Raw genomic sequence first — 13,165 nt, forward strand, 5'->3', positions numbered from 1 at the left:
TTCTTTGATATCCCACTTTTCCATTGGACCAATGTAGTTATAGACAGAGTTTCTGCAGCATAAAGGGCTTCAGGCTTGGCCACGCAGGCACAATTTTTGGTAATGAGACAAAGTCTCTCATTGGCACTGCCGGTGGCTCCAAGTAGCCTACACAAGGGCCTCCACGGTATGCACTAGCCATGAATCTGGGTGGGTGTGCTATTTACCAACTGACGAGCCCAACTTAGCACACTGGGGCGAAACGCTGGCAACCAGGAATGAGTTAGCTGGAAAATTTGTAATTTCCAATAACGGATCAGTTACACTGGTATTACTGTATTATATCTGATCTTGGAATTCCAGGAGAGTTAGTTTTTGTTATAGGTGTCTTTCGTAAGATGGAAGGCTGTTTCTATTCCATTGTTTTCTTCTCAAGGCCAAGGTATTTGAAATCCATGACGATCTCTATTTTTTGTTCCCCAAGTTTCAAATATTTTGGTGGATTCTTAATGTTGGTTATTATTTTGTTCTTTACAAAGGCGATTTTGAGACTTATCTCCTCTGCTTGCTTCAACAGATCGACGGACTGCTCCTTGGCTTTCTCCCACGTCTCAGCTAGTAAGGCCATGTCGTCTGCGAAAGCCAAACATTTGATCTTGATACCCTTGTTTACCGGTCGCAATCGAATTCCGCCACTGGTTGTATTATCCCATTCTCTGACTACTTTCTCCAAGGCATAATTGAACAGTATGGGGGACAGTCCGACGCCCTGTCGGACACCAGTTTTGATCTCTAAAGGAGCCGACAATTCTCCCGTGAATTTGTCTTTGGAAAATGTATCAGTGAGTGTTTCTCTACTGAGCTTTGTTGTTTTATTGTCTAGATCGAATTCTTTGAGTGCAGAAAGGAAATTTTCCCGGTCTAGTGAGTCATACGCCTTTTTGATTCAATAAATGTGATGATGGATGTTTTTGCCCTAGGTACGCTATAAGATTTTTAAGGTTCAAGATTTGTTCCTGACAGGATGTCCCCTTTGATGATGCTTGTTGTTTTAAGGGGCCTAACATCGAAGGTCATCGGCCCCAGATGTCCCCTTTCTGTGTCCCACTTGATATTCTCCCAATTGATGATCGAACTGTGGTTCTGTTCTGTTAAGTAAGGCTTTGAGAATATCTTGTATGTAATAAGTCCAAAAGTGATATGTCTCTAGTTGTTTTCACGTAATAAGATATGAATTTCTGTTGCATTGCTGTAATATTTTTATTTTATAATTTGCTTTACATTAATCTGACACAGATAGGTCATTTGGGGATGGTGGTTTAGGAAAGGTCTAGCAATAAGAAGGAAGTTGCCGTATTCTTAAAAAAAATAGAAAACTACGGAAAACTATCTTCAGGGCTACCGACAGTGATGGTTGAACCCACTGTCTACCGAATGCAAGCTGATAGCCACGTAACTCAAACAGCATAGTCACTTGCTCGGTGCTATAAGTCATGTGAGTAAATGCAACATAACGTAACACCTGCAGCAAATGCAGTCTAATAATTATGTTGACGGTAACTATATTCATCTTTTTCCAATGTAATTATTCTTTATTGCAAAATTTTCTACATTTTCAGAATATATAAGGGGCTGTGAAATGAATTCCGAACACCCGTCATAACACACATTCCGCACGTAAGGAGTCAGCACTGTCGCTGTGGTAGGAGAACTGCATAGTAATAACTAGCAGGTACGCGCAGTTGTTGAGTTATGTCTTGTTGGTGCGCGGACTGGTCTAGTGTATTCGTCCAGCTGTAGAATTGGAGGTAGGCAAAAAATAACAGAGGAGTGTGGTTCGTTTTCTAGTGGCTGAGGGCGCTGGAGTAGGCGAAACTCATCGTCCCATGTCTGCTGTGTATGGCAAGTGTGCACGAGTGGCAAAGGAGATTCCGAGGAGGGCGCACATCTCTGCCCAGGACAGCCTCATCGAGCCATTACTCCTCATGTGATGGGGCGGACTGATGGCCTTGCCCGGGAAAACCGACGAATCACGGCGGAAAGAAGACATTCATGGACATGGGTTTCATTCGGACGAGGAAGTGCAAGAGTGGATGAGGTTGTGGATGCGGCAGCGAACTACCTCTTTCTACAAAACTGGAATTGCTCGCTCAGTGGGATAAATGTATTCATGCTTTTTGTAATTACTTTCGAATAAAACCATTATAATGTCACGTTGAAGCGGGTGTTCGCTTTACATTTGACTACCCCTTATATCTCACTGCCAGTTCAAGAAACACAACTGCTTCTTGCCTTTCAATGAATACCCAACTCTTTTCCCGTTGCTTTACTGCGTCGAGTATGAAGTGAGATGAATCTTCGTAGCGAGTTTTTACGAGTCAACCTAATCAGAGCAGATAATGATTTTTATTTTTTTACAATTAGCTTTAAATCACACCGACAGAGATAGGTTTTATGGCGACAATGGGATAGGTAAGGGCTTGAAGCGGGAAGGAAATCTCAACATTTGCCTGGCGTTAAAATGGGAAAACATGGGAAACAATCTTCAGACCTGCCAACAATGAGGTTCGAACCCACTATTTCCCGGATGCAAGCTCATAGCGGTACGAACCTAATTGCACGGCCAACTCGCGCAGTATCAGTTAATGAGATGAAATGAATGACGAGATAAGACAGTATGAAAGGAGAGGGTGAATCCCAGTGTCGGCACATAGCCTACTCCCAGCGAATAGCTCGAAGGGGTCTGCTCAAGACTTTACGTCCGCATCCGACGGACGAATCGCCATCACAAGTGTCATATGCCTTCAGTCTATATGAACACTGCGGAAAGGTTTGGTATTTAATCCAGGCCTTTGGCACTTAATCTAGTGATTACAAATTGTATACCCCCACCTCTCCTTCCCTGCCGGCCAACACTAGCCACGGTGGCAGACCGTATAGACTTCACGCTCTAACAATCATGGCCAGTTGGCGGGCTGCTGCTTGTCTTTCCTCCACTTTGAAACAAAATCCTATCAAATTTTGCCAAATCTTTTCTAATTTGTTAAACCTTCAGGAAAGTTGAACAATCTTTAAAAATTGACAATTGTTCTTGTGGAATATTCAATTGAAAGAAACATTTGATGGTGTACAACAGGTGTTAGACGACATGGGAAGATCTGTATAAAAGAAATTGCTTTCTATGCAGAACAAACTTAATATTTTACTTCATATTGTACAAAATTAAACATAGGAAGCACTTCGAAATTCAGTGGCATTGCAGCTCGTGGTATGTTTACAATCATTTTTTCTGTACAGTGGGATTAATTGATATTTAGAAAAACTATTTGATACTAAAATAGTCTACGCAATTATATGTTCATGGTCCTTGCTGTTGGTGACTTCTATCAGTCTTTATTAAACAGCGTCTCCACAGGACTGGTACGTCGTGATCAGAGCGTCATCAGAGTCACTGTTTTCACTGCTACCAGAAGGCTGATATCAGAGTTCAATCGCTTCCGGCCCCTTCCACGTGATACCAGCCCGCAGCATGTTGTTGAACTTTATAACACCGTAGATCGCCACCATCTGTAAACAGAAAGGAAACGGAAAATTAGTTTATAATATAAGAAGTGGTTTGTTGGGAGAAATTTATTGAGTATGTCTAAACAATTTCAATGAGGTGAGGAACCAAGTTATTAAGATTTATTCTTCAATACAGTAATCAAAGCAGCCTAAGTGTCCCGTAACATCAAATCACATCCTTCATCGAGGAAGTGTCTCAGTGTGCATGAAGAGGAACATTGACAGGCAATAAGGGAAAGTAGTTGTCAAGGATTCAGTGTAGATCCGACTGTCAGGAGGTGTATGACACTTTACCGTACTGTAATTACGTTCCGCACTGTTAGATAACAAATCGTCTCCGACTGGCTGAACTCCGCTTCACTGTAATGTAAACACGGACAGTCAGAGAGATCATGAATCAAGGAACACCAGACTTAGTATTATTGAACTGTTTCTCCGCCTGATTGCAGCACTGTGGTTCCGTAGCCATCTACACAAAAATCGACTGCTTTGCATTCCAAGCTCAAGTAGTCTGTCCCCATCACAATACTGACTATAACAATTTAGAGTGGCTGTTCCTAGCCCGGTGCAGCCCTTGTAAGGCAGACCCTCCAACAAGGGTGAGCAGCATGTGCCGCTGTTTTATGTGGTGCGTGAGTTTCAGAAACATTGGGGAGAGTATAAACATCATGTTCCTGATCCATGGGAAATAAGCACTTAAGGTTACAATCTTCGACCTGAGCGGGAATCGAACCTCTGAACCGAACTCGAGTACGCTGATGATTCAGTCATGGAGCCGGACATAGTAAATTCGTGTCCTCAACCTAAGGTTTTCAGGTACAACCACAACGAAGTTTAACAAGAGTTTAGATATTGAAAACACCTAGTTAGAGAAAAGCGAGGAAGATATCGAGGGTAATTCGAACCTCTAACTTTCGTTTTTGATTAATGAAAACATACTTGGCAAATGTAGCAATTGAGGCTTTCACGGCCGGCGTTACAATTCATGTCAGCGTTTTCCGGGCTTGTAGGCCGTGGTCCAGGAGCGAGTGAATGTCCCGACGTTTCACCGAAGACTGCGTTCGGCATTGTCAAGGGTTCCGACTGACTTCGATAGCAGCGAAGCTCTCAGTGGAATGAAGTGCTGTGTAATTCCACCTACTTATATAGTGCAGGATACGGTACGCTGCTCGCCTATTGGCCGCTATGGTGAGGGGCGGTCGCTGATTGGCTGTTCTTCGGCCAATGGTTGAAGCGTTAGGGAGCCCGATGTACACTGACCTGCCTTGGCGGAGACAGGCAGCCGATCACCCGTTGCTTTCTTCTGGTCTGCCGCGGCTATCGTGTCCTTCAGGGATAGAGTTTCAGGACTGGAAACCAGGCTTTGTTTACCCGTTCAGATTCCTCCTTACGGTTGAAGCTGTTGGTATGCTTTAGGATTTCAATGACTTCCCTCTGTAACCGGGCGTGATAAGACACAGTAGTTGACAGTACTTCGGTGTTGTTGTACTGTATGTCATGGCCTGCTAGCAGCGAGTATTCAGCGACTGATGATCTATCTGTCTGTCCCAGCCGGCTATGTCTGTTATGCTCCTTCAGTCGTGTGGCGATGCTGCGCTTGGTGGTCCCTATGTATACCTGGCCGCAGCTGCACGGGATCTTGTAGACAGATAATTCATCTCTAAAATACAAACAAGAAATTCGCGTTTGGAAATCAAAATTTGAACAATTCAACGACGATCATGGCTATAATAAATTGGTTCAAGATTTCGCAACATTCCTCTTCACATCGATTAACCTCCTGCCTGGCCCCAAACACCCAGCAATCAAATTTTGTGAGGCTAGGAAGAAACGCCGTCTAGCTCTTAACGAAAAACACCAGAGTCACTCGTCAAATCCACAGCGTGCAGACTAACGTGCCCGCGGAAAAAGGCGAAACAAATATAACTACGAACTGACCCAGTACCAGTTTTACAATCAGAGACGGAAGGCAGTGAGGCGCGTGTTGGAAAACAAGTCCGAGGTGTGTAAAATCGACCTTGGAAACATCCATAGCTCCTTTTCCGATACATTTTCCAATGAAAATTTACACGAAAGGGAAACTTACCCTTCAAAAATCACTAAAGCGGAGCGTGTGGAAATTAATGAAACGTTCGTGCCCACCGTGTCGACCGCTGTCGTCCATCATATCGCAGTGGATACTGCACCGGGCCCGGAACGTGTTTTGATGAGAGCCCTTAAAGACGACGACATACTGCCTATCATCGCAAAAATAGCAACCAGAATGGTACAAACTGGCGAAATTCCCGAATGTCTGCGGAAGGCACGAACAATTTTGCTATATAAGAAAGGCGATCAGAAGGCCGTATCGAACTGGCGACCCATCACTCTCTGTTCAGTCATTAGGAGGGTAATAGAAAGAGTACTTTACAGTCGCCTACGTGAGTACATCCACTATAGTGAACACCAGCGAGGATTCTGTTCAACTCCAGGCACCATTATAAATACTTCCATTCTCGGCGCATTGTTAAAATTTGCTAAACAGAGGAAAGAAGACATCACGGTAATTTTCTTGGACATTCGAAAGGCATTTGACAATATCGGTCACAGCCACCTTCTAAAAACCCTACAGTCCGAAGGAATACCCTCAAAACTGAGAGACATAATTTTCAACCTTCAGACCGGGAACGTCACTCAAATCGAAACGCTGAAAGGTAGAACAAAACCTATCCCGATAAAGAGAGGTGTGATGCAGGGATCCCCATTATCACCAGCCCTCTATAACTTAGTCGTAGATCATATCTTAGACGAGCTAAGCGAAGATAGTCTCTCGCGGCATTACGGGGCATCTCTGTCACCCGAACTACCATCCATAACCGTAATGGGCTTTGCCGATGACACCGTCATCATGGGGAAGAATAAAGAAGCCACCTTAGATCTTACTCGACTAGCCCGCAGGAGGTTCGAAGAAATTGGTCTTGATATCAATTCACAGAAGTGTACAGGGATATGTGTAATCCGAGGTGAGTTGAAGCAAGGGTCGCTATCCGTGGAAGAAGACTGTAGCATTGACTTAATCGGAGACGGCGAACAAATTCGTTACCTTGGAACTACCTTCAGGGATACTCTAGTGTTCGACGAGACTGCTGTAATGAAAAACTTCACAATAAGCTTCAACTTCTAACATCGTCGCCACTGCTTAAGGAAGACCAAAAGCTCATAGTACTAAATTCCTCAATCTGTCCCACCCTGATATACCCTTTCCTGACATGCAGTTTCAAGAAAATTGCACAGAAATTTTTATCCGATAGCGATAAAATGATTAAAAGTGCAACAAAGGAGATATTGCAGTTGCCGACGGATACCCCAGATGGCATGATGTACACCGGAAAGAATACAAAGGACTCGCTCTGTTTAAAACCTCGTGGGAAGTTTACCTACAATGCATTAATGCCTGCAATATTTTGCTGAAGACTAAACATCCACTTGGTGTCGCTTCGAGGGATTGTCACGCGGAGAGTCGGGAATGTATAGAACGCCTAAAACTAACAAACGCTGATACCCAGAAAATAACCGCCAAGAGCGGCCTGTACAATACTAAGAAGATCCGTTAAGAGCTACGAGAACGTGAATTCACCTCCTGGTGTTCACTACCGCAAAAGGGACTTTACAAAGAGTATACACAAGCAAACTCTTGGGTGCGAGATCATACCGGACTGTCTTGTAATGAGTGGAGAGAGGCTATAAAGATGACTGCTAATGTTTCTGCGGTGCGCTCATTGCCAGGCAGATCCCTGGACTACAACCTCTGTCGGCATTGCCACGGAGAGAAAGAAACTCTTGGTCATGTCCTGGGATTCTGCACACGCGGGGAGCTCCTTAGAAACACGCGGCACCGCCAGATCAGATCCTTCATTGCCGCAGAACTGAGAAAGAAGGGATTCAGTGTACATGAGGAGGTACACGGACTGGCCGTAAATGGTAGTTCGCAAAGAATTGACATCATAGCCTTTAAAGAAAACAGCTCTCAAGGATTCATATTAGATCCGACGGTCAGGTTCGAGCACCATAGCGGTCAGCCAGAGGAGGTTAATCTAGAAAAGATTAACAAATACAAACCAACTATCCCTTACTACAAATCTAAATAGCACCTTCAGGAAATTGAAATAATAGGGATAATGGTCGGAGATCGCGGTACCATACCTCGTCACTTCGTCGCCACATGGAAGCGCTTCCAACTCCCAATGAAGCTCATCCCGGAAATCGTGACCCTCGTCCTCTGAGGCTCTATCAAGATCATGAGGCACCACCTCTACAGCTTATTTTGAATGTTCTTTTATTAATACATATGTACATAAAATTGATATGTTTTACCTTGTTCTTAGCGGCAGCCTGTAAATACAGGAGGTCTTTCTAAAATAAATGGAAATTATATTTATAGGAGTAAGTGATATTCTTGTTCTTAGCGGCAGCCTGTAAATACAGGAGGTCTTTCTAAAATAAATGGAAATTATATTTATAGGAGTAAGTGATATTCGGGTAAGGGTATATAACGAGGAAGAGATTATAAAGTACACCTGACGGGTGTTAAAAAGCGAAGGGTAGAGTGTGGCATAGGGCGGTTTATAAGGAATACTGTTGCACGCAACATAGTTTCTGTTAGGCACGTAAATGAGCGAATGATGTGGGTACATTTGGCAGTTGGAGGAATTACGACGAGAATTGTCTCAGTGTATTCGCCGTGAGAGGGTGCAGATGAAGATGGAGTTGACAAGTTTTATGAAGCATTTAGTGACATCGAAGTCAGGGTCAACAGCAGGGATAGGAAATTGTTAATGGACGATTTCAATGCGAGAGTTGGAAACAGAACTGAAGGATGCGATAATTGGTAAATATGGGGAAGATATGGAAAGTAATAGGAATGGGAAACGTTTGCTGGACTTCTGTGCTAGTATGGGTTTAGCAGTTACGAACACATTCTTCAAGCGTAAGGCTATTCACCGCTAAAATGGGAAGCTAGGGGTACCAGATCCATAATAGACTATATCTTAACAGGCTTCTAATTCAGGAATTATGTGAGGAATGTACGTAGGATAGAGGCGTAGGATAGAGAAAGCGAAATCTGTCTGCAAACGAATAAGGGTAAAAAATCTCCAGGACGAGGAAATTAGACAGAAGTAGATGGATATGATTAGTGAGAAGTTTCGAACAGTGGACAGTAAGTAGGTTCAGGATATAGGAACAGAATAGGTGGCCTACAGGGATGCTGTAGTAGGAACAGCAAGAGAATGCCTAGGAACGACTGTGTGTAAAGATGGGAAAAAGCGAACATCTTGGTGGAATGATGAAGTGAAAGCAGCTTGTAATCGTAAAAAGAAGCCTTGTCATAAATGGTTCCACACAAGGGTCAATGCAGACAGGGAAATGTACGTAGATGAAAGTAACGGAGCAAAACAACTAGTTGTTGAATCCAAAAAGAAGTTGTGGGAAGATTTTTGTAATAATCTGGAAAGGCTATGTTAAGCAGCAGGGACACTTTTCTGGACAGTAAGAAAGGAATCTTAGCAAGGGAGACAAAAAGGAAATGAACAGTTTTTTGGGTAATTTAGGTAAACTCGTAATAGATCACAGGGAATCAATGGAGCGGTGGAGGGAATATTTTGAAAGTCTTCTCAGCGCAAAAGGAAATCTCCCTCGTGGTGTCGTGAACAAACATGCTCATGGGGAGGAGAAAAATGATGTTGGTGAAATTACGCTTGGGGAAGTGGAAAGGATAGAAAATAAACTCCATTTTCATAAAGCAGCACGAATACATGAGATTAGACCTGAAATGATGAAGTATAGTGGGAACGCAGGGATGAAATGCCTTCATAGAATAGTACGATTAGCACTGTGTGTTGGTAAGGTATCTTCAGATTGGACAAAATCAGTAATTGCACCTATCTGTAAGCAAGGGAACAGGAAGGATTGACGTATCTCATACCAGGCAAAGTGTTCACTGGCATTTTGGAAGGGAGGGTGCGATCAGTCATTGAGAGGAAGTTCGATGAAAACCAGTGTGGTTTAAAACCACAGAGGGGCTGTCAGGATCAGATTTTCAGTATGCGCCAGGTAATTGAAAAACTTTACGAGAGGAATAGACAGTTGTGTTAATGTTTCGTAGATCTAGAGAAAGCATATGACAGGGCACCGAGGGAAAAAATGTTCGCCATACTGGGGGCCTATGGAATTAATTGTAGATTATTGGAATCAGTCAGACATATATCTTGGCAATTGGGATTCAGTGAAAATTGATGGTAGAACGAGTTCATGGTTCAGGGCACTTACAGGGGTTAGACAAGGCTGTAATCTTTCACCTTTGCTGTTCGCAGTTTATATGCATCATCTGCTGAAAGGTATGAAGTGGCAGGGAGGGATTCAGTTAGGTGTAAATGTAGTAAGCAGTCTGGCCTATGCTGACGACTTGGTATTAATGACAGACTGTGCCGAAATCCTGAAGTCTAATATCTTGGAACTTGAAAATGGGTGTAATGAGTATGGTATGAAAAATTAACCTTTCGAAGACTAAATTGATGCCAGTAGGTAAGACATTCAACAGAACTGAACGTCAGATTGGTGATAAAAAGCTGGAACAGGTAGATAATTTCAAGTATTTAGGTTGTGTATTCTCTCAGGATGGTAATATACTAAGTGAGATTGAATCAATGTGTAGTAAAGTTAATGCAGTGAGCTCGCAGTTGCGATCAGCAGTATTCTGTAAGAAGGAAGTCAGCTCCCGGACGAAACTGCCTTTACATCGGTCTGTTTTTCAGATCAACTTTGGTTTGCGGAAGAAAAAGCTGGGTGGACTCAGGATGTCTGATACATAAGTTAGAAGTAATATACAAGAGAGTAGCGAGAATGATTGCTGGTACAAACAGGTGGGAACAATGGCAGGAGGGCACTCGGAATGAGAAGATAAAGGTTAAATTAGGAATGAACTCGATGGATGAAGCTGTACACATAAACCGGCTCCGGCAGTAGGGTCATGTGAGGCGAATGGAGGAGGATAGGTTACCTAGGAGATTAATGGATTCTGTTATGGAAGGTAAGAGAAGTTGAGGGAGACCAAGACGACGATGGCTAGACTAGGTTTGTAACAATTTAAAGATAAGAGGTATTGAAATAAATGAGGTCACTGCACTAGTTGCAAATAGAGGATTGTGCAATGTTTAGTTAATTCACAGAGGCTTGCAGACTGAACTCTGAAAGGCATAACGGTATATAATGATAATGATGGTGTTTGTATGTAATATTTTCATTTGAAAAGTAGTGACTGCCAATTACAGGCTTAGTATCCTTTGACCTGTTGAGTAATAGAATTGATAACTAGTTATCGCTTTGAAATTCAAAGATTTAAGACGAATTTATGAGATTCGGTCAGTATTCTCAGGTTAATTATTGTGGTACTATTATTTATATTCCTAAATGCTTTCCGGGTAATTTCGGGACAAACATATCATTATAATGATTAATTTTAATTCAACTAGTAGTATAAAAGGCCATTAAGCCCTCAATTCCATCTAAATATCATTTTGGATACAATGAATTACTAAGAAAATTTCAGCTTTGATATAATTCTAGAGAAAGTGATGATAATAATAATAAAAGAAAATGGTTTAGAAATATAGAAATATAGTCTGCTGTAGAATAAAGGTTATACAAGACGGAAAGGGCGTATGGTATCACTGTGAATTTTCACAACAAGAAATGCTTATCTAAAAAATCTTAAAATTAGGCACTACAATGTGAATGCCTAGGTTTGAACTAGAGTTTCGATAAACTAGAAGTATTAGAAAGAAGAATGATGAGAAAAATCTTAGGATCAATGAAAACAATAGAACAATGGAAATTAGGAAGTAGTAAGGAAGTATACAAGAACATAGAAATTTAGCGAAAAAAGGAAAAGGAGATTGCTGTTTTTGGACATGTCTAACAAAAGGATGACAGCAGATTAGCAAAACACATATTTAAGTACTTTGGGGAGAAAAGGCTAACAACAAGCTGGATACAAGGGGACAAGAAAGATTTAGAAATAAATAAACTGAGAGAAGTGGGAACTATGGAAAGAGAGATTAAAAAAACGAAACATTTAAGAATGGAAGTATTCCAGGGAAACCGGTCCAAAGTGGTCTGAGGAGAGAATAATAAAGCATAGTGAAATGATGAAGGCATGTGGGAATGAATGGAAGAGGGAGCTAAATTTACGCGCCCTGGACCAATAGCAGGTCCTATATTTTTCTCATAACCTCCTCAGTCCGTATGTAGCATATATGCTACACGTCATAAAACAACTTAGTGAAACATACTACATTCTTTGCTGAATTTTTTAAATTTATTTCAGAAAACTATAATCCATCGAATGCAAAAACAAGTGACGTATGGTATAGATTGATGGCAAGACAATGTTACCAAGCAACCGTGCTCCCCTGTAATGTAAGGTATAAATGGATGAACAGACAATGTTACCTAGCAACCGTGCAGGCTCTGATGTAAGGTGTGGATGGTTGGTCATATAATGTTACCTAGCAACCGTGCAGACTGTGATGTAAGGTATGGATGGATGGCCACACAATGTTACCCAGCAATCGTGCAGGCAGTGGTGTAAGGCATGGATGGATGGCCACACAATGTTGCCATAGCATCCGTGCAGCCAGTGCTGTAAGGGATAGATGGATCGTCTGACAGTGTTACCTAGCAACCATGGGGTTATGTCTTAAGGCTGGTTGCCATCTGAAATTAGCAGCCACCGTTCGATGGCTACGACAGGAAGACATATTTATGACAATTTGATTTTCGGAAGAAAGATTTTTCTGTCCCCCGTAGAGTCTAGAGTGTTTAAGCGACAACAGCGAGATGACAGAGGCCAGCCGCAATTCCACCCGGGGACTTTGTTTTTGCTTGCTTCAGTGTTTGCAGTCTGTATTCCTCACCATTCCCCACACATGTGCGCGATACTGAAAGTGAAAGAGCTCATCTCCACATGCACGCTGCCGTAAAACCCTTGGATGATGATGAGCCCAACAAGAGCTCTGGTCGTTCCGCAGCTCTTACTACAACGTGACGCGGAACTGTGTCACACTATAGTAACACTTTTACTACAGTGTGGTTGTGAAATTTACTGCGGGAGAGGGTTTACTGCGGCGTTTCTAGCTAAGCAGAATTTATGTTAGAGATTTACCGGAACCGAAGCTAATATCTGAGCATTAAAGCATCACTTAATCATTGGACTGAGTTATGTATAGAGATACAGGGACGCAGAGAAGAATATAAAAATACTGATAGATCGGTGTGGGAAGAGAGAGCACCAGAAAGAGATAGGAAAAATATAACAGAAATTAAAACAGACGGATATCTACTTCATCATACACTGCCATCAACAAATAAACGCGCTCTCTCCATACCTATATCAAGCAGTTCTTCTACATGCACCTCTTCTGAGCACTGATGAGTTCTTTTCTGCTTCCCAGCTTCATCAGTAGGGCGTGCGTCAACATCCACTTAGAGGCTTTCTTGAAATATTACTACAGTCAGTAAGTTCGTGGACTGGCGCATACAGTATAGGCAACATGGCGTACACTCGTGTACTACAGTCAATAACTTA

The 13,165-nt window shown here is 42.3% G+C and overlaps 1 protein-coding gene across 1 annotated transcript in view; it reads right to left on the reverse strand.

The window, feature by feature from the left end:
- Positions 1-3,283: 3,283 nt before the first annotated feature.
- LOC136867479 (uncharacterized) overlaps positions 3,284-13,165 on the reverse strand; it is a 1,202,473-nt gene continuing 1,192,591 nt past the window's right edge. Inside the window, exon 6 of the mRNA XM_067144689.2 lies at positions 3,284-3,546. Coding sequence (XP_067000790.1) covers positions 3,460-3,546 — 87 coding nt within the window. The 3' untranslated portion in view covers positions 3,284-3,459. The remainder of the gene's footprint in view (positions 3,547-13,165) is intronic.

This window comes from Anabrus simplex, chromosome 3, assembly GCF_040414725.1.
Source record: "Anabrus simplex isolate iqAnaSimp1 chromosome 3, ASM4041472v1, whole genome shotgun sequence".
Lineage (NCBI taxonomy): Eukaryota > Metazoa > Arthropoda > Insecta > Orthoptera > Tettigoniidae > Anabrus > Anabrus simplex.